Source organism: Mesoplodon bidens, assembly GCF_964165515.1.
Source record: "Mesoplodon bidens genome assembly, contig: HAP1_SCAFFOLD_277, whole genome shotgun sequence".
Taxonomy (NCBI): Eukaryota; Metazoa; Chordata; class Mammalia; order Artiodactyla; family Ziphiidae; genus Mesoplodon; species Mesoplodon bidens.
In genome coordinates, this window is record NW_027671840.1 from 542,469 (window position 1) to 568,585 (window position 26,117).

The window sequence follows — 26,117 nt, forward strand, 5'->3', positions numbered from 1 at the left end:
CACTCTCACTTACTGATCTGCCACTTAAGAAGAGGGTCTGTTCTCATAAAGTAACAACAGTCTTTTCCTAACCTTGGGTTGGGTGGAGTTTAACTGTTCGTACTCAGTTTGTTAGTTATATTGCCTTCTACGTATGCTTAGCTCTAAATAATTTATATGGCTCTTGTGACAATTTTTAGATCTTCTTTTTTTCTTATTTTCTTTTACAGTTTCTAATTTGTTATCGCCAGTGTAGAGGAGCCTGATTGACTTTTAAAATTTATTGATCTTGTATGTGTGTGCCTTGTTGAACCGTCTTATTAGTTCCTGCTAGTTTATCTGTGGGTTCTTTTGGGTCTCCTAGATAAATGAGCATAGGAAATGTAAATAATGTGTTCTTTGGATAAAGTTTATTTTCTTGCATCTATATATATATAGAAGCAATATGTTGAATTGATTTAAATATTTAAATACTTACATACCTGTTATCACAATCTAACATTCTTGATCTTATTTTCTTTCAATCAATATTATGTTTTCAAGATTTATCCACGTGAATCCATATAGATCTAGGTCTTTGATTTTTGACTGCTTGATATTATTTCATCACATGCATATAGCATCATTTATTTTCCATTCAAGCATTATTGGACAATTGGATTGTTTCCCTCCCTTCTCTAGAACAAACAACATTTCCTAGAATATCCCTGAAGATGTCTGACAGTCGAGAAGGGCCAGGCTGCCCGAAGGATTGCTACTTGCTTTCAGCCACCTTCCAACAGGCCGTCTCCAGCCAGCAATTTGAAGCACAGCTGAAATGAAAACTGCCCCAAATGTGAAGATCTTAGGAGCTTCATTTTCCAGATGTTTCCTCTTTTGTCGCCGTTTCATGGTACCAACTAGAAGTCTCCCTTAGAAGATGCCTCAAGAGATGTCCAACTCCTCCTCTTCCCTACAGGTTGGCCCTTGTTGGCTCTTGGGCAATCCGTTGAAATGATTCAATACAAATAAAAATAGTCAAGTCTCCTAAATGGCTGAAAAACTTGTACCACTTAGTGAACCAGCAGTACTGCCTAGTGCTCACCAGGGCTGTTATGTTTGCAAGGTTGCCAGGCGCACAGTGGAATTCTGTGACCTCAATGATGACATCAGAGCATTCTGTGGACCTAGGTTGAGCGCAGTCTCTGCAATAGCAAGTTAAGACCTTATATGATTGTTCTATATTGTCATAAGGCATATAAGATCAAAATTATGGTAGGAACTCCGGAAGCCAATTTCAAAAACAAAACAGTTCTCAGATTATTTTGCATACACAGAAAAATTCATGAGTTTCAACAATTGAAGCTTTATTATTTATGCTGTGCTTTAACTACAGATCCATAATAGGGAGAGGGAAAATCCTGGAGCTAGAAACAAAAGTGGATATACCTACATTGTGGAGGTGTAAAAAAAAAAAGTTGCTCTTGTTGAAAAGATGCACAAGGGGAGAGAACTGAGCATAATAGCAGAGGACCCTCTGGATGTGGAACCAGTAAGGACAAAGCAGGTTTGGATGGCGTTCCATACGCAGACCAATGGTGGTATTTTTAATATAGTTGGTTAAAGGGCTTTATTTAGCAAGTTACAGTTGACCCTTGAACAATATGGTTTTGAACTGGGCAGGTCCACTTATATGCAGGGTTTTTTTTAATAGTAATTACTACAGTACTACATGATCTGTGGTTGGTTGAACCCATGGTTGCAGAATTGCAGATACAGAGGAACCACGGATATGGAAGTCTGACCATAAGTTATTTATACAGATCTGTCTATCCATCCATCCATCCGTCCACCCATCTGTAGAGAGAGAGAGGGAGTGAGTGCACATGCTAGGTATTTACAGAAGTAGATATGGAAGTGTGAGGATATACAAACACACACATGTGTATGTGATGTATATAAGCATGTATATCCACGTTTCTATTTCAGGGCTGGAGCAAGGAAAGTGTAGAATGATCCTGGAGAAAATTTACTGTGCCAGAAAGTAGGAAAGAGTGGCGGGATGTGTAAAAAGATCCAGCTTGAAGAGACTCACACGGGGTAAATCTGAGCAATTTGGCCATAAAATAAACAATTATCATACAGAATATGAATAAAAAAAGAGGAAGGGAGGGAAGGAAGGGCTCTCATAATAGAATGCCAAACCATAAATATATAGAAGGAATGATGTAATGTAAAAATCCTTATTTACAACCATCATAGTAATGATAGGTTCTGGCAAGAGTAATCCATGAATTATAAAACTACTGGTTGAAAGTTTACAAGGAGCAGGATGCTACAAAACCCAAAGTATCTCTCCACAAAGTATTAATCACAACAAGAAATACAGTAGGTATAAATTTGGTGAACACTACCTTAGCCAAGAGATGAACATGATCAATAACAGAACAAACGAACGTTTTAGATCTCTGGGGTATGCTATACTGAGAAGGACGCAACGTTGCTTCAGTACTATTACTGACAGAAATAAAGAACCAGATCTTATCGCAAGGAAGCATCCACGTTGAGAGTCTCCTGTTTCACAGTTATGACCACAGGGAGCATAACTGGCCAAAGGTCCCAGCTGCTGCTCTTAAACCCATCACCAGGTTTGCCTGGAGGCCGGCCTTGCCCCTGATTGCTCCTAGTCAGCACAGCAGGGATCCTAAGGCAGGCCATTTCTTGGAGACCAGGATTCCTCTGTCCAGTGACCTTTTTTCAAGGACTCTGACAGCCTTGAAGGAGTTTACGTGGATGACAAGGCAGTCTCGGATGATCTACCAAATCTTTCTTCCAAATCTTCACTCAGGGTCAGACTTGCACTATGAGCTGATAGCTCCGCCAGCCTTCCAGAGCTCCCTGCCATTTCCTCTCCGATGTTTTCCCTAATGAAAGATTTGTTCATTAAAGTCTTTCTCAGCACTTTGCCGTCTAGTTCTTGGAGGACCAGGACAAACCCCAAGCCCTAGAAGCATCCCTTTTTGGCTCTTTCTAGTAACCTTCCTTTCCATATGGTAGCCACTAATTTGTAATGGTGTAGATTCACTTAGCCTATTTTGTACTTGATATAAATGGAGTCGTGTAACAGGTGCTATTTTGTGTTGGCTTCATTTGCTCCACAGTATATCCATGACATTTATCCATATTGTTGGGAGTGGATACCTTTGATTCATTTTCATTGGTGGATATTATTGCAGTGTGTAAACATATCAAAATCTATTTATTAATCCCATTATTGGTGGGTATTGGGTACTTCCCCATTCTTGGCTATCACAGTTAGTGGTGATGTGAGCAATCTAGAATGTGCCTTGTGCACTTGTTTGAGGGATATTTCTATGGGTGGAGCCAAAGGGTTCTAGGGTATATGTTCAACTTTGGTAGATACAGTTGACCCTTGAAGAATGCATGGGCATGAGGGATGCATCTGAGTCTTTTATTCCATAGATGTTTTTAAAATATCTCTCACTTTTGGCCCAAGAGTGCTGCGTTTGGGTTTACAGTGTTTCTTAACTTTAAAATAGTCCAATTTTTCAATTTTTTCTTTCACAGTTGGTGACTTTTTTGGTCTTAAGAAATTCTTCCTACTCCAAGGCAAAAAGGCTGTTATCTTACGTTTCTTTCCTAAAGCATCATTGTTTACTTTTCAAATTTAAGTCTGCAGATCTTCTGCAATTTATATTTTTATATCCTATGCAGTAATGATTAATATTTTTCCCATATGGATATCCAGCTGACTGAGAACCAATAGTTGACCCTTGGACAACATGGGTTTAAACTACACAAGTGCACTTATACGAGGATTTTTTTTAATAGTAAATACTGCACTACTTCACGATCCAAGGTTGGTTCAATCCTCAGATGCAGAATTGCCGATTATGGAGAAACCATGTACGTACAGAGGACTGGCTATAAGTTATACTTGGATTTTCAGCTTAGCAGAGGGTTGGCACCCCTAACCCCCTTGAACCCTAGTTCAAGGATCAACTGTATTAACAAGAGTTCTTTCCCCTCTCTGCTGCAGTGTTTTCTTTTCTTTCTTTTTTCTTTTGGCCGTGCTGCGTGGCTTGCAGGATCTCAGTTCCCTGACCAGGGATTGAACCAGGGTCACCACAGTGAAAGCGCCAAATCCTTACCACTAGACCACCAGGGAACTCCCTGCAGTGTTTTCTTTTTACACGTTGTTATAATGTCTGTTTCAACATGGATTTTGATGTCTATTATCTTGTCTATCCTTGAGCGAACACCAGACTATCTTATATTGTAGATTTATAGTAAGATTTAATGTGACTAATATCTTTCTTTTCATTCTTCTTTCAGATTGTCCCAGCTCTTCTTTTATTTTTTATTTTTATGTTTTTTTAGATGTTGGGGGTAGGAGTTTATGTATTTATTTTTGCTGTGTTGGGTCTTCGTTTCTGTGCGAGGGCTTTCTTTAGTTGTGGCAAGCGGGGGCCACTCTTCATCGTGGTGCGTGGGCCTCACTATCACGGCCTCTTGTTGGGGAGCACAGGCTCCAGACGCGCAGGCTCACTACGTGGCTCACGGGCCTAGTTGCTCCGTGGCATGTGGGATCTTCCCAGACCAGGGCTCAAACCCGTGTCCCCTGCATTAGCAGGCAGATTCTCAACCACTGCGCCACCAGGGAAGCCCCCAGCCCTTCTTGTAGCTCTTTGCTTTCCCACATAATATTTGTAAACATCTCATCAATTTCCAAGGGGAAAAAATGCTGGTGTTTTTATTGGGGTTTGACTGAGCCTATAGATCATTTTGAGGATTACTGATATCTTTGTAATATTGAATCTTCAAGCCATGAATATCACTATTTTTAAGAATTTCTCTTGGAGAAAAATAAAAGTGGATCCCATGTAATAAAATGTACATAAATAGACTCCAAAATATTTAAAGGACCTACATGTGAAAGATAAGTCTAGAAAGTTAATTTTTAAAAGGTAGAAATATATTTTTTCACCTGAGGAGTTTCAGAAGCACAGATATTAAGAAATTATTGGTTTATTATCTTATAATTAAAGATTTCTATTCCATGAAGAACACAATAGAAAAATTTTAGAAACACGTGCCCAATTAGGAAAGGATACTTGTAATTGGTAAAACTGAAAAGGTATTAATAATCAGAATATGTAATAGAAATGAGGAAGAAAAAGATAGCATCCACATTAGAAAATGGGGCAAAAGTTTTAAGTAGACATTTATAGATGAAGCTACCAAGCATTTGAATAAAAGATCAAACTTATTAGAAATCAGAGAAATTTAACTAAAACAAGATACTACTATACACTTAATACACTAGCAAAACGGTGATGAGTCGTCCAAATGAAGGTAAGTGGTTGCACAAAAACCTGACGTGCAACTCTTTGGTAATCTGGACTGGTGTAGCCCTTCAGGAAGTCAATCTGGCTATATTATTAAAGTATACACATTTGCTATGAAATAATTTCACTCGGGTATGTATTCCAAAGAAATTCTCAGATACGTCTATAAACAAATGTAAGAAGATGTTTACTTTATTGTCATTGGCATGGCAGTTGGAAGAGTACAGGTAAAATGTGGGTGCAGAAAATGGAACTCTATGAAACAAATTAGATAGATGGGTGAATGTTTTTTTTTGTTTGTTTGTTTTTCTGCGGTACGTGGGCCTCTCACTGTTGTGGCCTCTCCCGCTGCGGAGCACAGGCTCCGGACGTGCAGGCTCAGCAGCCATGGCTCACGGGCCCAGCCGCTCCACGGCATGTGGGATTTTCCCAGACTGGGGCATGAACCCGCGTCCCCTGCATCGGCAGGCAGACTCTCAACCACTGTGCCACCAGGGAAGCCCGGATGGGTGAATCTTAAAAATATACTCCTGAATGAAGGAAATAAACACCAGAATGAATTTTATGACACAATATTATTTATATGAATCGAAAATATACACAAGTGCACATTGTGCACAAGAACACACCCAAAAGAAAACACATCAAACAAATTAGAATGGTAGCTTACGGGGTAGAGAAGGGAGTGGAGGGTGCCACAGGGAACAGGAGGTGAATAAATAAAACTTAATCATGTTACCGTATTTCATCATGCTATATCCAAGATTTCACTTTACTTGTAGTGGAAAGAAATCCTGTGTGCTATGTTGGCTTAAGTCAGGAATAGTTCTTGGAGGATATTTTCCTGAAAGAATTTGGAACAAATTTTTGAAAAAATCTTTGTTTATACTATGGATGATCTTTTTTTGTTTGTTTTGTTTTTTTCTTTAATTTCTGTTTTGTGGGTGTGTGTGGGATCTACTTTATTTTGTATTTCATTAATCTGATCTTATATTTTTCCATCTGCCTTCTTCAGTTTTATTATTCATTTATTAACTTCCTGAAATGGATGTTTTCTGAATCAATTTTCAACTTCCTTTCTACTTTGTTTTTTTTTGTTTTGTTTTGTTTTTGTTTTCCTTGCTGTACGCGGGCCTCTCACTGTTGTGGCCTCTCCCGTTGCGGAGCACAGGCTCCGGACGCGCAGGCTCAGCGGCCATGGCTCACGGGCCCAGCCGCTCTGCGGCATGTGGGATCTTCCCGGACCAGGGCACGAACCCGTGTCCCCTGCATCGGCAGGCGGACTCTCAACCACTGCGCCACCAGGGAAGCCCCCCTTTCTACTTTAATATATGCTTTTAAGGCTCAACATTTCCCTCTATGTATGTGTTCAAATCTCCAGATCCAATTATGAATTTGAATGTTTCTCTTCATGGTTCTGTCAATTTTTGCTTTATAAAGTATCAGCTGAAGTTATTAGTTTCTGATAATTGGAAACTTTTATGACTGTGAAGTGTCCCTCCGTATGTCAAGTAATGCTTTTTCCTTCCCCTTAAAGTTCACTTGGTCAAATAGCAATGTCACAGATTTTATAATTACAGAAATAACTTGAGACCTAGGATGTTGATGTCTGTCTCTAGAAAGGATTTTCCCTTGCTTCTGCACGGGTTGTAAGATGCTAACAAAACACGTTCACCTTTACACAATCTCAGGGAATGAGGTGTTTTGGCGTTTGGCTTCAGTCCCTGCCAAAGAAAGCCCAGTTTCCTTCTCCCCTTATTCCAATGGTGAAACTCTTTGGGGTTTACCAGGAAGCCTTCGTGGCTGGTAATGCTTTTATGTCGCTTAGCCTCTTGAAGACGTCCAAAATTCTACTGAGTTTGTACGCCTTTCAATGAACAGAATCTACACTCTTCTGAAGCCTACACAGTAGAACGGCAAGACTGCCCGAGACCTTCTCAGGGATTCCGGAAAGTGAAAACCAGAGTGAAAACATGTAGTCCAGAGCTGGTGCCGGTAGACACCCCCGCACCCACCCTTGCATTCTGGGACATGTAGTCCAGAGCTCGTAAACTCGTGTAGTCCCATATACTGCAGCTACAGTAACGCCTCGCTGTAAAGGTTTACCCGCGGAATTCTGGGAAATGTGGTCCAGGAGTTCCGGGTTAGTCGCAGGCACTTCCGCCCCAGGAGGACACGTAGCAGCCATGTTTTGCGTGATGGCGGTGTTTCAGGTCCGCTCTTCACGACCCATTCAAGCTTCCCCGACATGCGCCTGGGGCCAACGTTTGCAGACCTTTCATTTGGGGAGAAAGAGGAGGGGCGGCTAAAAGCGGAGGTTTGAGGGCCTGGAGTGGTGATGTACGTCCCGCGGGCGGAGCTTCTTTGCGTTTGGTAACGTACCCGGGATGGGGTGGGCTCAGGTCGTGCCTCCTGGGGTTTGAGGGTCTCCCCGGTTTTCTTCACCCCTAACCTGACCCCGTCCCCCACCTATGAGCTAGCCCTACCGCTTCATACGGCGTCACACTGGGTGAGTTGCTTAACTCCTCTGTGCCTCCGTTGCTGTTCGGTAAAAGGGGGGAAAAAGGAATGCCTTGTTAACATAGTGTTGTGAGAAGAAACGAGATAGCACAAGTAAAAGGTCTACAACTGCCTGATACATTGTTGGTATTAATACTACGCTAATTCGGGAGGCACCCATTTCGCAGCGGGATTCTGTGAGCCCAGGAAGCTGAATTGTCCTGGACTCCTGGCCTGTTTTGGAAGGAGAGGACTTCTAGCTGGTACGGGGGCGGAAGGGGGTGCGGTATGAATTAGTGGGGATGGAAACAACAGCCCTGGTATTTCACAGTCTCCTTTCCTTCCCCAGCCCTGGCTTCTCAAAAAGCACTGCACGGAGGAAGAGGCAACAGAGCCCCACGTGAGTAGGACTTGGCATTCTTCTACTTAAGATATTCCTATAAATTGTAGAACGTATGGGACATGGGTAACGATGATAACTGAGCCTTGGTCACTAATTTCCATTCTAAAAGCTTTATGCACATGACCACATTTCCATCAGGCAGTGGCTCTGTGAATTGGTACTGCTGTTTTCTCTACTTTAAGGCTGAGGAGCTGGGGGCAGGGAACACAACCCTGTTGGCCCATCCTCACCCCGATGGTAGGAGGCAGAGCTGGGGTTGGGACCCAGGCAGTTTGAGTCCAGCAGCTGAGTTTGCTAATCCCTTTGGTATATTCTCTTTGAGCATAGGGTACTGGCTAGAATCATATCATGAAAGTAGGTTGGGACTTAATTGTGGGGACCTTGAGAGCAAGGTTTAGGCTATTTTATGAGTTTTTAAGATAGTTTTCTCAACTGGGTCATTTATTTTATTTCAAATAATATGTATATCATAGAAGCAGCATAATCATTATGGAAAAATGCAGATATATACATAAAGAAAAATTTTAATTATCTATAACTTTAGGATGTAAAGATAGCAGTTGTTAATGTTTTAGTGCCTTTTTGTCTGGTTACTCTTTGTGTATGTTTCTGTGTAGTGGAGGCTGTTTTTTGTGGGACTGATGTTACACTGCAGTGCTACTCAAATTGTGGTCCACAAACCAGCGGCATTGGCATCACTTGGATAGAAATGCCCAGCCTTGAGCCCCATTCGAGACCTTCTGATTTATAATTTCTGCGTAGGGGGCCCAGGAGGCTGCATTCCAACAAGATCCCGCAGTAATTCACATGCACGTGAAAATTCGAGAAGCTCAAGAGAGGGTCTTTTCTGGAAACTGAGGCCGAGGAAATTGACCCTGCTGGATGTCACAGATAAAACTGAGCTGGATTCACCAAAGCCCTACTTAGTCCAATGATTTTATTCCCCCACTAATTATTGTCAACTGTCAGGGCCCCTTTCAGAATCCTGAATTGAGCAGAAGACAGCTAGCAAGTGTAGAGTCAAAATGGAGGTCGTTAGAAGTTGTGAAGATGTCTCTCTCCCAAGCTTTGGGGAGTGGAATCATTGCCATCTTTTGTACTAGATCGAACCCGGGCCCCCTGCATTGGGAATGTGGAGTCTTATCCACTGCACCACCAGGGAAGTCTCCCATTTATTTCTTAAACTTTCCTATATTTATGATGATATAATTACAATTCAGATTCCTGTCTTTTTTCATTTGAATTAGGTATGGACTGTCAAACTATTTTTTATTGTTGTTGCAGAATCCTGGCTTTTATTAGTTCTCTTTACCTCTGTGCATAATTGTCAAAAGGGTACTTCCTGTTTAAAAAGAAACTTAACGTATTTTTATACCTTTTGTAAAAAGTTGTCCGTGTCAATTTAAATATTATTGTTGCAGTCACAAAATCTTTAGGAAGACAAGCAGAGATTTTCAGAAGTCTAAAGACTCTCACATAACAGGGCAACAACATATGACCTCCACATGTCTGACAGTCTTCTGTTGGTAGAAATCACATCTCTAAGGATAATTTCTAACTAAAATATCATCTGCTTTACCGCAGTTGCTAAGAAATAAGAAACCCTGACAGTGGTGTTCTCAGAGCTTCCTACCTTATGACGATCTCACGAGGTGGATGCCCGTGTTCTCCCCTACTGGCAGAGGACAGAACTGAGGCGAAGGGATGTGCATAATTTGCCCAGGGTGACACTGCTAGTGAATGGCGTAGCCTGATCAGAGCCCATGCCTATTGACTCCAAAACCTACTCTGACTTACATGGTCTCTGTTTACACCATACCCAGAATAAGAATGACCCCTGTGGAAGCTGCAGGCACACTGTGAGGGGGCCACTGTGTATGAATGGGCAGGTCATTCCTCACACAGCCACTGAGGGGGTTCACGGGGGCATCTGGTATCTGCGTGGGGCTCTGCTCATCAAGCATAATCAGCTGTAGCCACCCCGAGGACTGGGAGCCTTGGTAATTCACAATGAGCACCACGTGGGTTAGTGACTTCTTTTTCTTTAAACCAGTTTCCAGTTTGACTTCTTCTTTCCCTGTCTGTCTTGCTAGGACTCTGCACTGCCCCAGAAGGAGAGAGAAAATGAGCACATTCCAGGTGAGTAGAGCTTGCCTTTCTTGCTGTTAAAAACGCCATTTTTGTACTCAGGTTGGACACAGGTTTTCCTCTTCTTTTTTCTTTTTCTTTTTTTTTTTTGATTGGAGTATAGTTGATTTACAATGTATTAATTTCAGGTGTACAGGAAAGTGATTCAGTTATACATATATATACATATATTTTCAGATTCTTTTCCCTTATAGGTTATTACGAAATATTGGGTATAGTTCCATATGGGTTTTCTCTTTCAAGGAGAGTCTAAGCATATGAGGACCTGAGTGTGCCATGTGTGCTTTTTTTAAAATTCCTGTTAAATTTAATTGGTTTCGGTTTTAATTTTTGTTTTATTTCATCATTTTTTTATTTTACAAGTAAAAGAAAAATTAAGGGAAATGAAGGACATCTTCCAGTCTACTGCTTACCTGCTTACAAATTAGCTGCTTTTATATTTCTGTAATCTCTTCATCATATGTATTCATGGATGTGTATTTGTATTTATAACATAGATACAGTTTTAAATTGTTTTTTTCATTTAATACTAGCTAACATTCACTTTTAATTGCTTTATCATGTTCCTGCAAACTTAGGCACCTATTTTTTTTTTTTTTCCCCGGTATGCGGGCCTCTCACTGTTGTGGCCTCTCCCGTTGCGGGGCACAGGCTCCGGAGGCGCAGGCTCAGCGGCCACGGCTCACGGGCCCAGCTGCTCTGCGGCATGTGGGATCTTCCCGGACCGGGGCACGAACCCGTGTCCCCTGCATCGGCAGGCGGACTCTCGACCACTGCGCCACCAGGGAAGCCCTGCACCTATTTTTTAAACTATTCTTTATTCACAGACATTGAGTTGAAAGACTTCTCCTGTTTTCGGAGCACTACAGTGACAGTGTTCCTGATTTAACCTTGTTCTCAAAATATCTGTTCTGAAGAATATTGCCCCTTTTTGCCCTTAACATAGTAGGTTTAGGTATTCAGAATTTAAGAGGTATGTTTTCCATGTGGTGCCTTGGATGTTTTTTGGTAGAATATCCAAATACGGCAGAGCACAGCAGGATCAAACTGCTGCTTCACGCAGAAAAAATAATGTATGGTTAGAAGTTTTCTCACGACCAGAGTTAGATTCAGTCTTCCCCATGCTTGAGTCAGACCCTTTGTGTATTTTATTTACTGGTTTGTTTCTTTTTCCATCTTCTATTTTTTTCTAATCAGAGTAATACATGACCTTAGTTTAAAAAGTCCAGTGGTACTTAAAGCACTTGTCACTGCATAGACAGCTCAGAACAATTGTATAAAGAGGTGCTTGGTTTCATCTTTGTTTTAAATATAAAGAATAGGGGTTGTGAAAAAAGGAGGAACCAACTCAGACTCACCCAGAAAACCAAGGGTCTGGAGTCAGAGTATTGCATTCAAGCGAAAGACAGAAACGGGGAAAGAGAGAGTTTTCATTCAGAGACCTGGCATGGCCTTTTGGTTAGTTTCCACAGATAACACTCCTTCTCAGCTGGTTCCCACCTCAATGAGAAAGCAGGTGCCATCAAATACTGCCAGGACTGCATTGGTAACTGTTTCTGGGGCACTTGGCAATAATAATTAAACAGTGAAAGCTTTTTAGTTCAGGATCCAGGGGTTAGAATTCTAGGGAGTTTACTTATGAGTTGTCTGAGAGCCCCAGGTAAATACACAAAGCTTTCTCTTTCATAGCTGCACGTCCGGTGAGGCTGAGGAAAGTCAGTGTGTGGCATTGGCAGGATGGAAGGAGGGGGTGCTGGGAAGTCTGCACACCTCACAGGAGCCGGAGCAACTTCCCATCCTCCTCGTCTCCTCGGGGCTGCCCCTCTTCCACTGGCCACTGGGTATAAGATTGAGGTGGTGGTGTTTGTCGTAGGAGGCGGTGACCTTCAAGGACGTGGCCGTGGCCTTCACAGAGGAGGAGCTGGGGCTGCTGGACTCGGCCCAGAGGAAGCTGTACCAGGATGTGATGGTGGAAAACTTCCGGAACCTGGTCTCAGTGGGTGAGGACAGCCTTTCTCTGCGAGTGTCTTTGTGACCTTGGTGTTTCAAGGCTTTGGGCCTCTTGAGGTGGTTCCCTGAGTTTGGGGACCAGACTTTTGCAATTCCTGTGGGACACGAGAGGATGCCTCTGGTCTTTCCAAACAGTGTGTTTCAGGTCCTTTTCAATTATTCTGTAAAAGAACTGTAAATCGACAGTATCTTGCTGTACCTTGTGTATTCTTTTTCAGATTTCCCTCCGTGCCATTAGTGGATCATAAAGCCAATTTATTGAGCCCTACGTGTGATTTTTTAATGAAATAAAATAGTATAGAAAATATCAGAGTTTCTTAGGAAGAGTACAACACATTGCAGCAGAAACTCTGGGCGATGGCATGAGTGGTGTGAGAGCCAGTGGGAACAGATTTCATGAAAAGAGACATTGGTTAGATATAGGTCATTCAAGCTTCGTTTTAGTAATGTATACTTTTCTACCTGTGTATCTAGGTTGTGAAATAAATGCTGTTTCTTCAGTGGGTCGTGATACAAAGTTTGAAAAACACAGCTTTCAATACCTTGAATATGCAGTTGGAACTCAAATTTCTAGTAAACTTTCGCTCTAGCCCGTTCATGTTAACTTGTGACTTTGCATGTTCTCATTCTTCAAACGAGATACAAAACATATAGAAAGAGAAGAGAGGCTTTGGTTGATGAATTCAGCAACGCAGATAGAAATTTAGGTGAGAACCAAGCAGTCGTGAGTTCCTGTGGTTAGCTGTCTATCTGTTTTGCTTCTCACCAGCCCTGTGCTGTCCATCACCTGGTCCCAGTTGGAAATCTCTTTCCAGGATTATTGCATAGTCTTTGTACTGGTCACCTGTTGCCACCCTTCTCCTCCCACAGTTTGTTCTTTAGGTGGCAAAGTGATCTTTTGTAACTTTAAGTCAGGTTATGTTCTTGTTTCAAAATTCTCTTGTGGCTTCTTTTACTTAGAATAAAAACCACTTAAAGTGGCTTCTAGAGCCTTCTGTGGGCTGCTGTTCGTTCTCCACCACCTCCCTGAATACACCACCTCTCCTCCCTCTTACCCTATCTTTTCCAGACCTGCAAAGGATGCTTCTGCCACAGAGCCTTTTCCTTGTCCTTCTCTCTGCCTGGAATGCTCTTTCACCTGTAATCTTTTAGGCCTCTACTTCTTTCAGTCAGTCACCTTAAAGATGAGGAGGTGGCTGTCCTCTGACCACCCTATGGGAAATACAGTCCTCTCTTTCTTACTCTCTCTGCCCTGCCTTGTTTTGTCTCTAAGCGTTTCACTCATGTACATTTTGTTCACCTGTTTCTCGCCTCTCTTTCTTCCACTGGAGGGTAATCCAGGAGTGCAGGAGGAATTTGGTCTGTTATATGTTTATTGCTCACTAGCCTCAGTGCTTAGCATAGTCTTGGTACATGACAGGAACTCTTAAATATTTCTTGAATAAACGAATGAGTTAATGGATAGAGAAATTAGCCTTCCATGAAAATAGCTAGTAGGCGGTGAACAAATCCGAGTGAATAAGGGATATTGCTAAATGTTTTTTTGTCTTCAAATGAATTCCTAGCCTAATTCTAACTTCTCAGGTGCCCATGATGTGTGTATGTGTGTGTTTGCCTTTCTGTACAAGTTGGCCCTCATCAACTTGCACAAAAAATATGTATAGAACCTGTAATTATAACCAAACTGAGTAAAATGCTTTCCCTGTGACTTTCCTTGAGCTCTTAGTAGCAGAGCAAATTCATTTGGGGAGGAAATACTGTTTTGAATGAGGATTCTTATGTCTACTTCTTAGGTAACCCTCCCATAGAAGGAAAGAAATTTCTGTTTCCTTATCCCTTATACCAGGGGAGAACAGGTCTCAGAAAACAGGCAGCTGGTGAGTTAGCCTTTCCCTTAAAAGATTTGCCCCGCTGCGTCCCATTTGCCTCCTCCAAAGCCCACCTCACTAATAAGAAATCGATCTTTGTTAGCTCTACAAACATTTTGTGTGTGTGTGTGTGCATTTGTATGTATCTTGTAGAAGGCATTTTAGATAATGTCACCTTGGGTGCTTTGATCATTCTTTAATAGTTTCTAGTCTGTTTCTTCTCAATACTTATCACAGGCTATGGAAGTTATTCCCAGCTCACTCATAAACCCCATTCTTCACTTTGGAACTCATTCTTGTTAAAGACCAATGTATCTGTGTCCAAAAATTTTCCATGCTGTTTTTAAAGAGACAGCATTCTTCCCTAGCCTCTAAATTTTGACTCCTGATTGGCAGGGGGAGTGGAGGAACATATTAGGCAGCACAAATGCCTCAGAAGGATCCAGTGCATAGGTCTTTATGCTTTTTTTTAACCCCACTGATTCTTAGACCCTTTTTTAAAATTAATTAATTTTTGGTTGCATTGGGTCTTCGTTGCTGCATATGGGCTTTTCTCTAGTTGTGGTGAGTGGGAGCAGCTCTTCGTTGTGGTGCGCAGGCTTCTCATTGCAGTGGCTTCTCTTGTTTCAGAGCACGGTCTCTAGGAACGCGGGCTTCAGTAGTTGTGGCACGTGGGCTCAGTAGTTGTGGCTCACGGGCTTAGTTGCTCTGCGGCATGTGGGATCTTTCCGGACCGGGGCTCGAACCTGTGTCCCCTGCACTGGCAGGCAGATCATTAACCACTGTGCCACCGGGGAAGTCCCGGTTTTTAGCACCTTTCATATCCTCCTCAGCACTAACCCCCTTGGTGTGCTGCCGCCTCGGGTGCAGCCTTTCAACTTAAGCAAAACTGTACTTTCCAGTCCTTTTCCTGTATCTGATACCTGACGTGTAAAAGCTGTTTCGCTTCTCTGACTTGGTTCAAACTTAACCTGGGATTCAGAATTGTAGAGAATCCTAGAAATCAAACTGAGTTCACCTGTGCATGCATTTCTTGAGCCCTGACTAACTGCTAGGCACTGTTAAAGCTGTGAGCACAGCAAAATGCTTGTCTTTATTGATACTGTGTTATGGTAGGAATGACATGTAATTTTTGAAAGATGATTTAAATAGTATGTCAGAGTAGTCATTTGGTTTTAAATGGGTTTCATTAATGCTAAGTATTTGGGAGTTTAACAGACCATCTCTTGGTTTCTGTTAGTATATAAACCAGAGAACTTCATTTGTCGTGCGAAAGATCAGCTGAACCATCCTGAGGTTCATTAAAGTCTCATACTGTGTCTTAAGTGTAAAATCTTGAATCTTTGAACAAAGCTTTCACGTGTCCACATCTCTGAATTCTCTGTCCATATAGAAGAAAACAATCAAAGTGAGTTGAGGGCCGTTCAAGACAGAGGATCACGTGAAGAGCTTTCCTGCTGGCAAATCTGGCAACAAATTGCAAATGACTTAACCAGATGCCAAGACTCCATGATAAATAGTTGTCAGTTCCACAAACAAGGTGATTCCCCCTGTCAGATTGGGGCAGGACTCTATTCAAATTTCTGAAGATGAGAACCGTATATTAAATGATAAAGCAGGTGATCCCAGTAGTACTGGAAATCCAAGGTTTGCAACTTTGAGAGCCCAGGATTCTTGGAGGAAAACTTCATTGGCTGAGTCCCAGAATTATCAGAATAGACACCAGCAAATTTCCATGAAAAATAAACTGTGTCAGTGTAAAGAGGATGTTGACACCATCAGTTGGATTTCACATCACCTTGATGCTCATGGAGTACACAAGGGTCAAAAATCTTACGGCTACAGCGATTATAGAAAAGATAGCACGAGGGTTTCAACACTGGATCAGAATACTATGATTCACACAGGACAAAATCCTTACCAGTGTGATGAATGTAAAGAAACCTTCACCGATCTCTCCACCTTTGATCTTCACCAGCAATTACACTCAAAAGAGAAGTCTCATGTGCAGTGAGTGTGGAAAAGGCTTCCGTTACAGCTCGGTTCTTCATATTCATCAGAGAGTTCACGTGGGAGGAAAACACAGTGAGTGTGATGAGTGTGGCAAGGAGTTCAGTCAGAGCTCACAGCTGCAGACTCCTCAGAAAGTCCACACTGTAGAGAAACCATTCAAATGTGGGGAATGTGGGAAAGGCTTCAGTCGTAGGTCAGCACTTACTATTCATTGTAAAGTCCACACGGGAGAGAAACCTTATAATTGTGAGGAGTGTGGGAGGGCCTTCAGTCAGGCCTCTCACCTTCAGGACCATCAGAGAGTCCACACTGGGGAGAAACCATTCAAATGTGACACATGTGATAAGAGCTTCAGTCGGAATTCACACCTTCAGTCCCATCAGAGAGTCCATACGGGAGAGAAACCATACAAATGTGAGGAGTGTGGGAAGGGCTTCATTTGTAGCTCAAATCTATACATTCATCAGAGGGTCCACACAGGAGAAAAGCCCTACAAATGTGAGGAATGTGGGAAAGGCTTTAGTCGGCCTTCAAGTCTTGAGGCCCGTCAGGGAGTCCACACTGGAGAGAAATCATACATATGTAATGTGTGTGGTAAAGGCTTTACTCTGAGTTCAAACCTTCAGGCACATCAAAGAGTCCATACAGGAGAGAAACCATACAAATGTAATGAGTGTGGGAAGAGCTTCAGGAGGAACTCCCATTATCAAGTTCATCTGGTTGTCCACCCAGGGGAGAAGCCCTATAAATGTGAGGTATGTGGGAAGGGCTTCAGTCAGAGTTCATATCTTCAAATCCATCAGAAGGCCCACAGTGTAGAGAAACCTTACAAGTGTGAGGAGTGTGGGCAGGGCTTCAATCAGAGTTCACGACTTCAGATCCACCAGCTGATCCATACCGGTGAGAAACCATACAAATGTGAAGAGTGTGGGAAGGGATTCAGTCGTAGAGCAGATCTTAAAATTCATTGCAGAATCCACACCGGAGAGAAACCGTATAATTGTGAGGAGTGTGGGAAAGTCTTCAGGCAGGCCTCAAATCTTCTGGCCCATGAGAGAGTCCACAGCAGAGAAAAACCATTCAACTGTGAAGAGTGTGGGAAGAGCTTTGGTCGGAGTTCACACCTTCAAGCCCATCAAAAAGTCCACACTGGAGAAAAGCCATACAAATGTGAGGAGTGTGGGAAGGGCTTCAAGCGGAGCCTGAACCTCGACATGCATCAGGGGGTCCACACAGGAGAGAAACCATGTAAGTGTGGGGAGTGTGGGAAGCACTTCATTCAGGCCTCAAGTCTTCAGCTTCATCAGAGCGTCCACACTGGAGAGAAGCCGTACAGATGTGACAGATGCAGTAAGGTCTTCAGTCGGCCTTCACAGCTACAGTCCCATCAAAGAGTGCACACGGGGGAGAAGCCTTACACGTGTGAGACCTGTGGGAAGAGCTTCAGCTGGCGCTCCAATCTGACAGTTCATCACAGAATCCATGCTGCTGATAAATCCTATAAAAGTGATAGGAGTGGTAAGACCATCAGAGAGCCCACACACGAAAAAAGTTCCATAAAATGATGAAAACAGAGACAGAAACAACTCAGGTGTCATGTGAATTCTTCCAGTCATCAAGTTCAGAAGAAAAAAAAATCATTTGTTTCATTAAAGTCGGTGTTTCAGCCATAGCTCAACATGTCCCAGTAGCCAGGAGGCCACACGGCAGAGAACTCTGGTAAATGGTGTAGTAAGTTTGAACTTTGACCTCTATTAAATATTAGGGGAGAAGCCTTAGTGTGAGTTTTAGCAGGCCTTGTACAAAAGTATGATGAACATGCCAAAATTTATGCCCATTACAACGTAAATTCCACGAATGCAGCGACATTTGTTCTGAATCTACAGTCTGAACATTGTCAGCTACTTTGTAGGTGCTCGATATTTGTTCAGTTAATGAACGAGGAAAAACTTTTTGAAAATTATGTTGCAATCCCCTCCAAAATTTCATAAAAATTTGTATTCAGAGGAGTTAACCTAAATCTGGCCTTAAAAGTAATTCAGGGAGACAAAAATTTGAAGTGTTAGAAAACCACTCAGTATTGCAATTTGTAATATTAATGTGGCATCGTCCTGTTATGATGAGCTCCATTTGTCTCCCCCCAGCCTCGCTTCAAGTTGGATCTTATCTTGGACTTTGTCTATCTAATATTCTGTGAACCTTATACAGTACAAATTTGGTTATCTTTTGTGACAGTATAGACTTACTGAAAATGGATTGTTCATCTTGCAATACAGAAAGCATACTGTTGACCCTTTTTTCAAGAACGTCAAGGCAGAGGTTTAAGTGTCAGAAAGAGTTCCTAATGACAGTGACAGAGGACAAACATTTCTTAGTAAATGAACTGATCGTTGGTTTCTTACTCACCACATTTCCGTCTAGGTTTTGATGTGATTGTCTCCCAAGGGTTTTAGCATTACTTTCATCAGGACTTCTTAAGTAGAGAAAAGAGGCTGTGTGAAGTAGATTACTTTTGTCAAGTTCTCTATCTCCTTACTCCTCTCTGGCCTGAGATAAAAAGAAAAAAATTATTTGTTGAAATTTGGTAATTTCATCAAACATATTTATTCAATGACTGACTTGCACACTTTTTCCTAGCGGTGGATTGAAAAATTGATTTTCAAAGTGAAGTTGCTGAGTACATATCAAAACATAGAACGTGCGTCCCTTTGATATAGAAATCACAGAATAGGACCTTATAATTAGGAAATTCAAGTAGAAAAGGTGAGTAGCATGTCAATGTTACTAAATTTTGTAAAAGTGAAATATTCAATAGGAATGTCTTTATATTTTAAGATACTTATGTAATGACAGGTCTGTTAAAATGATGGCTTAAACTTAATGACAGAAGCATGTAACAGTTTAATGTATTTTAGGTAGGTACATCACATACCTTTATCAAACATGTATGTGTGTGTGTTAATGCATCCTATCATCTGTAAAGGGATATTCACCCTTATGTAAACAGTGGCAAGATTTTCAGGGATTTTTTCCACATTTAACTTCCATATTTTAAATTTTTCATTGAGCATCAATTTTCCAGTAAAATACTGTTATTTTTATAGTAACATAGGTAGTAAAATAATGTAAAATATAATATTAAAAATTACTAAGAACATATTAATCCCTCACAGTAAGAAATCCTATCATCATGAGGTATACATATATATGGCCAAAATTAAGGAATAGACCTCTAGAAATCAGTTATAAAAAAGAAAAAATGTATATGGTTATTCAAAGAGACAGAATATTAGTCAGTGTAACGGTCTATTTATAATTAATGCATTTGAAGTTTAGGATAAATCCATGCAGCCCAGAATATTCTGTTTTAATTCCAACAGTAGAAATGTACACATCCTAGTTCTCCTCATCAGGCTTCCTTACTGGGTGAATGGATGGATAGCTCGGGGTACCGGCTTGTCCTTTCAAGTGCTTGGTCTGACTGGAGAAGTAGCTGGGTCGTTCCAGACACTATGACACAGAGAACCATTAGCTGTGGGAAAAGAGGAATTTACCCCCCAAAAAACTTTTTAAATTGTTTACAAAGTAACAGTGATTGGGCAAATCCTGAAGATAGAGAGTGGAAATAGGTAAGTTTTAGAGGTAAAATTTATCAACGATTCCCTAAGGAAAAATGTGCATAGGGAAGAAACCTAGAATGATGGGAACAAGTTGTTAAGGAGGAGGTTTGCATACCATTTCCTACTTCTTGGTCATTTCACTGATGTTTAACACTTACTTGGTTAAAGGGCTTTACTCAGCAAAAGATGTATTTAATGTGAGAGGCAGGTTTCCAAGATTGGTTTCCTAGACCACACCTTCACATGTGTATGTAAAGTCCATGCTACCTCAAATTGCATTGCATTAGATGTCAGAAATCCTAGGGCTTTCTTGTTTGGTTTGGTTTGGTAGATATCAAACCACCAACTCTCAAGGTAATTTGTAGTTTAGTGAGTTAAGTCAAGGGCTGGAAAACTACCTCCTGTGAGCCCAACCTGGCTCGTTGCCTTTAAAGCTTTATTGGAACCTAAAAGCTCTTTATTGGCCCATCCATTTATTTACCATCTTTGAGTGTTTCCCATTGTGCTGACAGTGTTCAGTGGTTGTGACGAGCACTGATGGCCCACAAAACCTAAAATATTTACTTTCTGGCCCTTCAGAGAAAAAGTCTGTTGATCCCTGTGGTAAGCCCAAAAGGTTTGTCTCTGTAAGTGAAAGACCACAAGTAGAGCAGAACTTAGACTTGGTTCAGTGAGGATTCCAGAGAGGTTTCCTTTTTGATTCTCATATCTGCCCTTCTGGTTGACCTTGTTCTTTAGTTTGGTTCAAAGACAGTGGTAGCAACTAGGGACTACCTGTTTCTTTCTTCACATTCAATGAAAGAGCTGCTCTTAGTGTTGAGTAGTTCACAACTCACTCCCAGTGCGTGGCTTCCTCTAACCTTGACTCCCATCTATGCTAAAGACTAAATCTTTAGCTTTGTATCCAGTTCCATTGGCCTTTGTAGGGCCTTCAGTTTCAAGTCCCAGTTGATAGCTTGAGCTCGAAATCTGTTTTTACCGTTGGGGATTTTCTGTCTTAGCTTTGAGCTTGGCTACATAGCAACACTTTGGGGGACTTGTTATAATCAGCATTTCTATCTTTCTTTCCTTCCTTTTTATTTATTTATTTTTTTAAGGGGATCCAAAGTCAAATTCAGTCAGTGGCTGAATGACAACACATTGATTCACAACCTTGTAGATTCTCTTATGTCATAGGGCATCAGTGGGAAGGAGTAGAATCCTGGAAATTTGAGGTGGAAATATATGGGCAGATTCCAACAAAGCTGAGGCCTGTGACCTCTGACCTGTGACCTCTTAGTTGAGCCTGCTGTGCTATTAGAAGGAAGTCTGCCTCTACTCTGAGGTAGTTTCCTTGCAGGGGTCTGTGGATCCTCAAGACTTGCCTCCACTACCTCTCGTTTTTCCAGACCTAGTAATCAGACTAGAGTCCTTGAAATGGGGACGGGAGCAGGGAAGGGGTGGGTACCCACCGGGTATAAAGGATGACCATGAGGAGACACTATCTGCTAAAATACGGAATTTTATAACTTATATCAATAGAAACCTGAGAAATAATGTGTGTGGAGTTTGTAGGTATTGAAGCAGGTGGGAGTAATGTAATATTGGGTTAGGCTGGATTTGTTGATACGAGTGCATTCAACACCCATTCCAGACTCAGCGTGTTAGCTTGGCTACCTGGGAATGCCTTCAGCAGTTTGCTCAAATGACTGAAACCTGTACCCAAAGTTAGCGTAGGCTAAAGTCAAAATGCCAGGACTTTCTAAGTATGTTGTAGCAAAATTTCTTGACGTTGGCATGACTGACATTTTGAACTGGATAGCTCTTTGTTGTTGGGAGCTGTCCTGTGCAATGTAAGATGGGCCAGTGGCACATACTCTTCCCTGCCACCCTAGTTGTAACAATAAAAAGTGCCTTGAGGGCTTCCCTGGTGGCGCAGTGATTGAGAGTCCGCCTGCCGATGCAGGGGACACGGGTTTGTGCCCCGGTCCGGGAAGACCCCACATGCCGCGGGGCAGCTGGGCCCGTGAGCCATGGCCGCTGAGCCTGCGCGTCCGGAGCCTGTGCTCCGCAACGGGAGAGGCCACAACAGTGAGAGGCCCGCGTACCAAAAAAAAAAAAAAAAAAAAGTGCCTTGATACATCCGTGTGCACCAGCCACGTGGGGCTCATTCATAACACAGCTCCTTAAAGAAAAAAGTCTCAAGGGGCTTCCCTGGTGGCGCAGTGGTTGAGAGTCCGCCTGCCGATGCAGGGGACATGGGTTCGTGCCAGGGCCCGGGAAGATCCCACATGCCGTGGAGCGGCTAGGCCCGTGAGCCACGGCCACTGAGCCTGTGCGTCTGGAGCTTGTGCTCCACAACGGGAGAGGCCACAACAGTGAGAGGCCCGCGTACCACAAAAAAAAAATAAAATAAAAGTCTCAAGACACTGCCACATATTTCCTGGGAGGGGGGACCAAAAGTGTCCCCAGCTGAGAACCACCACTGTAGAAGGTTTACAAAGGCATAGGAATGCCAGACCACTGGAGTGGATTTATCATATAAGATCTGCTCACCCAAACCCCCTATGTGCCCTGGGAGGGCTCAGAGGACACTTCCTTTGCCAGAGGTTTAAGAAACGTATTGGTGAGGGGAGCGTTAGCAGTCTTGGAATGCTCTGTAGCTGCTCTTCTCTGCAGGCCAAGAATGAGAGGGAAATGATGTCATCATAATGGGCTCCCTAAATTCAGTGAGGCTAATGGGATCGTGGGGCATCATTGGTCAAGTGGAAACACTTCATTGGCAGAGATAAAGTGAGCGTGTTTTTCACAATGAACAGCAAAATGAAAGGGCTCATTAGAATGCTTTGATACACAAAGATTTTTTATTTGCTCATGTGCTATCTCTAGGGCTGAAATAAATGGGAACTCTACTAATACCCTACTTGATTTGAATCAGGAGAAAAGCTCTAGGTCTGATGAACATGTCTGACCGGAATCAACATGGGAGTTGTGCTCCCTCAGCCAATTGGATAACATGAGTCAGTTCCCATTTCCAGAGCATCTTGAATGAAGGGCAGGCCGGGTCCCCTTGAGGGAGGATATACCCTGGTTTACTACCAACTCTCCCGAGGGTGCTTTCTTCTCCCTGGAAGGGATAAAACAACTGAGGTAGAACAGGAAGAGACAAGAAGCACTCCAAGCTCTGCTGGTCAGGGTTACCCTCCAGCGTTGCCTTAATGCTCAGAGCCACACACACCACAGTGAGCTTGGCTCCAGATCAACTACCACGCAACGAAGGTTCTGGAACATTTCCATATCTCGGGGGACCTCATTTCCACGTGACTCTCTTTCATATTCCCCTTTGTCACAGAAGGCTAGGTCCAGTGGTCCGGGTGAGATCTCGGCTCAGGCCCAAGGCTCTCAGACCTCAAAGGTCTGGTCCTGCCAGGGCCCCTGTCCTCTCTGGAGACCACTCCTGGCTCTCTCTGCCGAGAAGGCGCTGCTGGCAGTACGTCCTCTAAGAGTTGAGGTCCGTCGTGCAGACCCTGAGAAAACTCCTAGGAAAAGGCTCCACCTTCTTGTTTACGTCAACAGAGCTCAATGCCTTTGTTAGTGCTGGGTGTGTCCCATTTGATGCAACTGCAGAGCCATTAGGTCAACCAGCACATGTGTGCGGCCCCTTCCCTTGGACTCCTCTGGGCCCTCGTGACATAGGCTCAGAAGACTGCCAGCCTCAAGCCTTACCTCTTCCAAGGCCACACCGTCTCCAGGATCTTCTGTCCCATGAATCTCAGTTGCTGTGTGGAACTCAAAAGAGAGAAAAGAGTCTGCCTGCGGGGTCTCTTCGGGCTGGGGCCTTCTACCTTCTCTTCCTCGTCCTCCTCGTCCTCCTCGTCCTCCTCGTCCTCCTCGTCCTCTTCGTCCTCCTCCTCGGGGTGATCTCGGATTCCACATTGCCCATCAGCTGGGCCATGGTGAGATGAAACACACGGCAGCTGAAGCCCTCCAGGACGCCAAACTTCACGTGCTGCTGGAGGATCTCCAAGGTGGGGAAGACCCGGCAGCAGGCCATGCACCTGAAGCCGGTCTCCATGGTCACCATCCACTCCGGTGTCTTGGCCCTGGGTCTCTCCTCGACGGCAGGTGACCCTGATGGGCTGCCTGGCGCTGCCCTTTCCTCATACTCTTTGTCCTCCCCAGTGGGCTCACTGTCAGACAGGAGGTTTTCGGTGGACACATCAGAAGAGGGCTCAGTGGCTACTGTGCACGCATCCTCAGGAAGGGTCACTTCTTCTATCCTCAGCTGCTTTTCAGGCAACTCCAAGGGTTTCTTTGTCTTCCAGGAGACAGCGACACCCTTGTTCACTTGTACCTGCATGTAGTATATTTTCATGCCCCTTTCCTCTTTGTCTGGGTGCAGATCGTTCTTACAGGGTGAAGAGGGTGAGGAGGAGACACAGTGTGATGGGGGAGCGGTCTCCCCTTTTTCCTGAACCTGGGCTAGGGGTGCGGTAGGCTGGGCAGTGTCTCGATGTGATCTCCGGATTCCTGAAAAAGGAATTTTAAAACATAATAACATGCATGGGCCATGCCGGAAGCTGAGGGAGCAGGTGTGGTAGACGAGAGAGGGACATTTGCATGACGTAGCTATGTCGTGAGCTTGGTGTCTGTTGGCCGTAGGAGGCAGTGGTGTATCTGGTGTCATCTGTGGGCTTTTCATCTGCGTGTTGGGGGATACTGGAGCGGTGTCTGTATACACGGGTGTGGAGTACAGTGGTGAGGACTGTGGTATGTGAGGGAAGCGTATGGATGCGTGTATGACGAGGAGTGTGAGTTTGGGAATATCGGTGGTGCATTCCTTGTGGAATGGGGCTGTGGTGCAGGAGGAGAGTACTGTGGAGCACGTGCTTGGGGTTCATGTGTGCACGGAGAAGGGCTGTGCCTGGAGGGCGCATGTGTGTGTGAGCTGTGTGGACCTGAGCTGGATGGCGCTGCTCTCAGGCTGGAGGTGTATGATGCAGAACTCTGTCCTTCTCTGGAAGCAAAGGCAAAGAGAAACCCTACATTTTTCTCTGAAGATGCTTAATCTGGTCCCTCTTCCCTCCACCTCAAGTCCAGACCTTTCCGGCCACTGCTCCTTGACTTCCCCACCATGGTAGTACCAGGATTCACACCCGCCCCCCACCCCTGACTCAGCTGGGATACACGCCCTCGTAACAGCTCAGCCATCCCGCCCAGGCTCCTCCACAGAGCCCTCATCACCTCTGATGACCTTGGGTTTCCTCTCAGCCTCCCTGGGATCTGTGTGCCTCCTGCCTCACAGCCAAGCACCCCCTCACCTGAGGAGCCCCGCGCCCTTACCGGCGTACATGAGCTTGCGCGGAGAAGAAGCACAGGAGAAGTGTTTAGGGGCAGAGGAGACCTCCCCTGGCCCTGGGCTGCAGCCTTGGGCCACCACAGTGGATCCAAGCCGAGGGGGATCCTCTTGTGACTTCGAGATTCCTGAGGGAGGAATGAAAGGCTCAGGGTGGGTTCATCAGTCCTCTGTCCACAAATATTTACTGAGTGTGTGACACGTGTCAGGTGCAGTGAATACACACAGTTGAGAGTGTGGTTCCCAGTGGATACTCCAGGATTTAATTCCAATCCATACTTATTCTCTCACTGTCTAGTTGGTAATGTAGGCCTCGGTGGTGACTGTGAGTGTGTGGGAAGAGTGAGTGATGTGTATCAGTTAAGTCTGTGGTAAGTGTGGGGTTGGCATGGGGAGCACAGTGCAGATGTGTCTATCTGTGTCTGTGGCCTTTGTGTGCATGGTTTCTGTTCACAAGTCAGGAATTCTGGGACATGTAACTTTTCCTCATTACATGGTGTGGCTTGTATTTATGGTGCGTGTTCATTCATTCAGTCACCAAGATTCAGTAAGCAGCTACTCCTGTGTATCCGGCACTCTTCCATTGTTGTAGTCTTTGGTAACGCTGCACATTCTAGTAGGGGAAGACACACACTAAACAAAACTACAATAAATATATAATACATCAGCTGGTGGTAAGTATATAAGGGTTGCCAGACTTAGCGAACAAGAATACAAGGCACCCAGTTAAATTTCAGTTTCAGATAAACCCAGAATACTTTTTTAGTGTAAGTATTCCCATGCAGTGTTTGGCCTGACTTAGTTTTAGTGTAAGTATGGCCCATACAATATGTGGGACATACTGATACTGAAAAATTACTTGTTGTTTATCTGGAATTCAAATTGAACTGGATA

At 43.5% G+C, this 26,117-nt stretch overlaps 1 protein-coding gene and 1 pseudogene across 2 annotated transcripts in view; one reads left to right on the top strand and one right to left on the bottom strand.

Annotated features, from left to right (window-relative positions):
- Positions 1–2,020: 2,020 nt before the first annotated feature.
- Positions 2,021–26,117, top strand: part of LOC308610952 (uncharacterized protein) — a gene marked incomplete at its 5' end in the record, with an annotated part of 51,325 nt that continues 27,228 nt past the window's right edge. The window contains 5 exons of the mRNA XM_081259921.1: positions 2,021–2,058; positions 7,541–7,700; positions 8,176–8,226; positions 10,323–10,368; positions 12,251–12,377. Of these exons, the coding sequence (XP_081116047.1) occupies positions 2,021–2,058; positions 7,541–7,700; positions 8,176–8,226; positions 10,323–10,368; positions 12,251–12,377 (422 nt within the window). The remainder of the gene's footprint in view (positions 2,059–7,540; positions 7,701–8,175; positions 8,227–10,322; positions 10,369–12,250; positions 12,378–26,117) is intronic.
- LOC308610942 (protein FAM170A-like) lies at positions 19,665–25,350 on the bottom strand (annotated as a pseudogene). The gene is made up of 2 exons: positions 23,713–25,350; positions 19,665–19,778 (listed from the first exon to the last, which is right to left on the bottom strand). The product of its transcript is annotated as a protein FAM170A-like (transcript).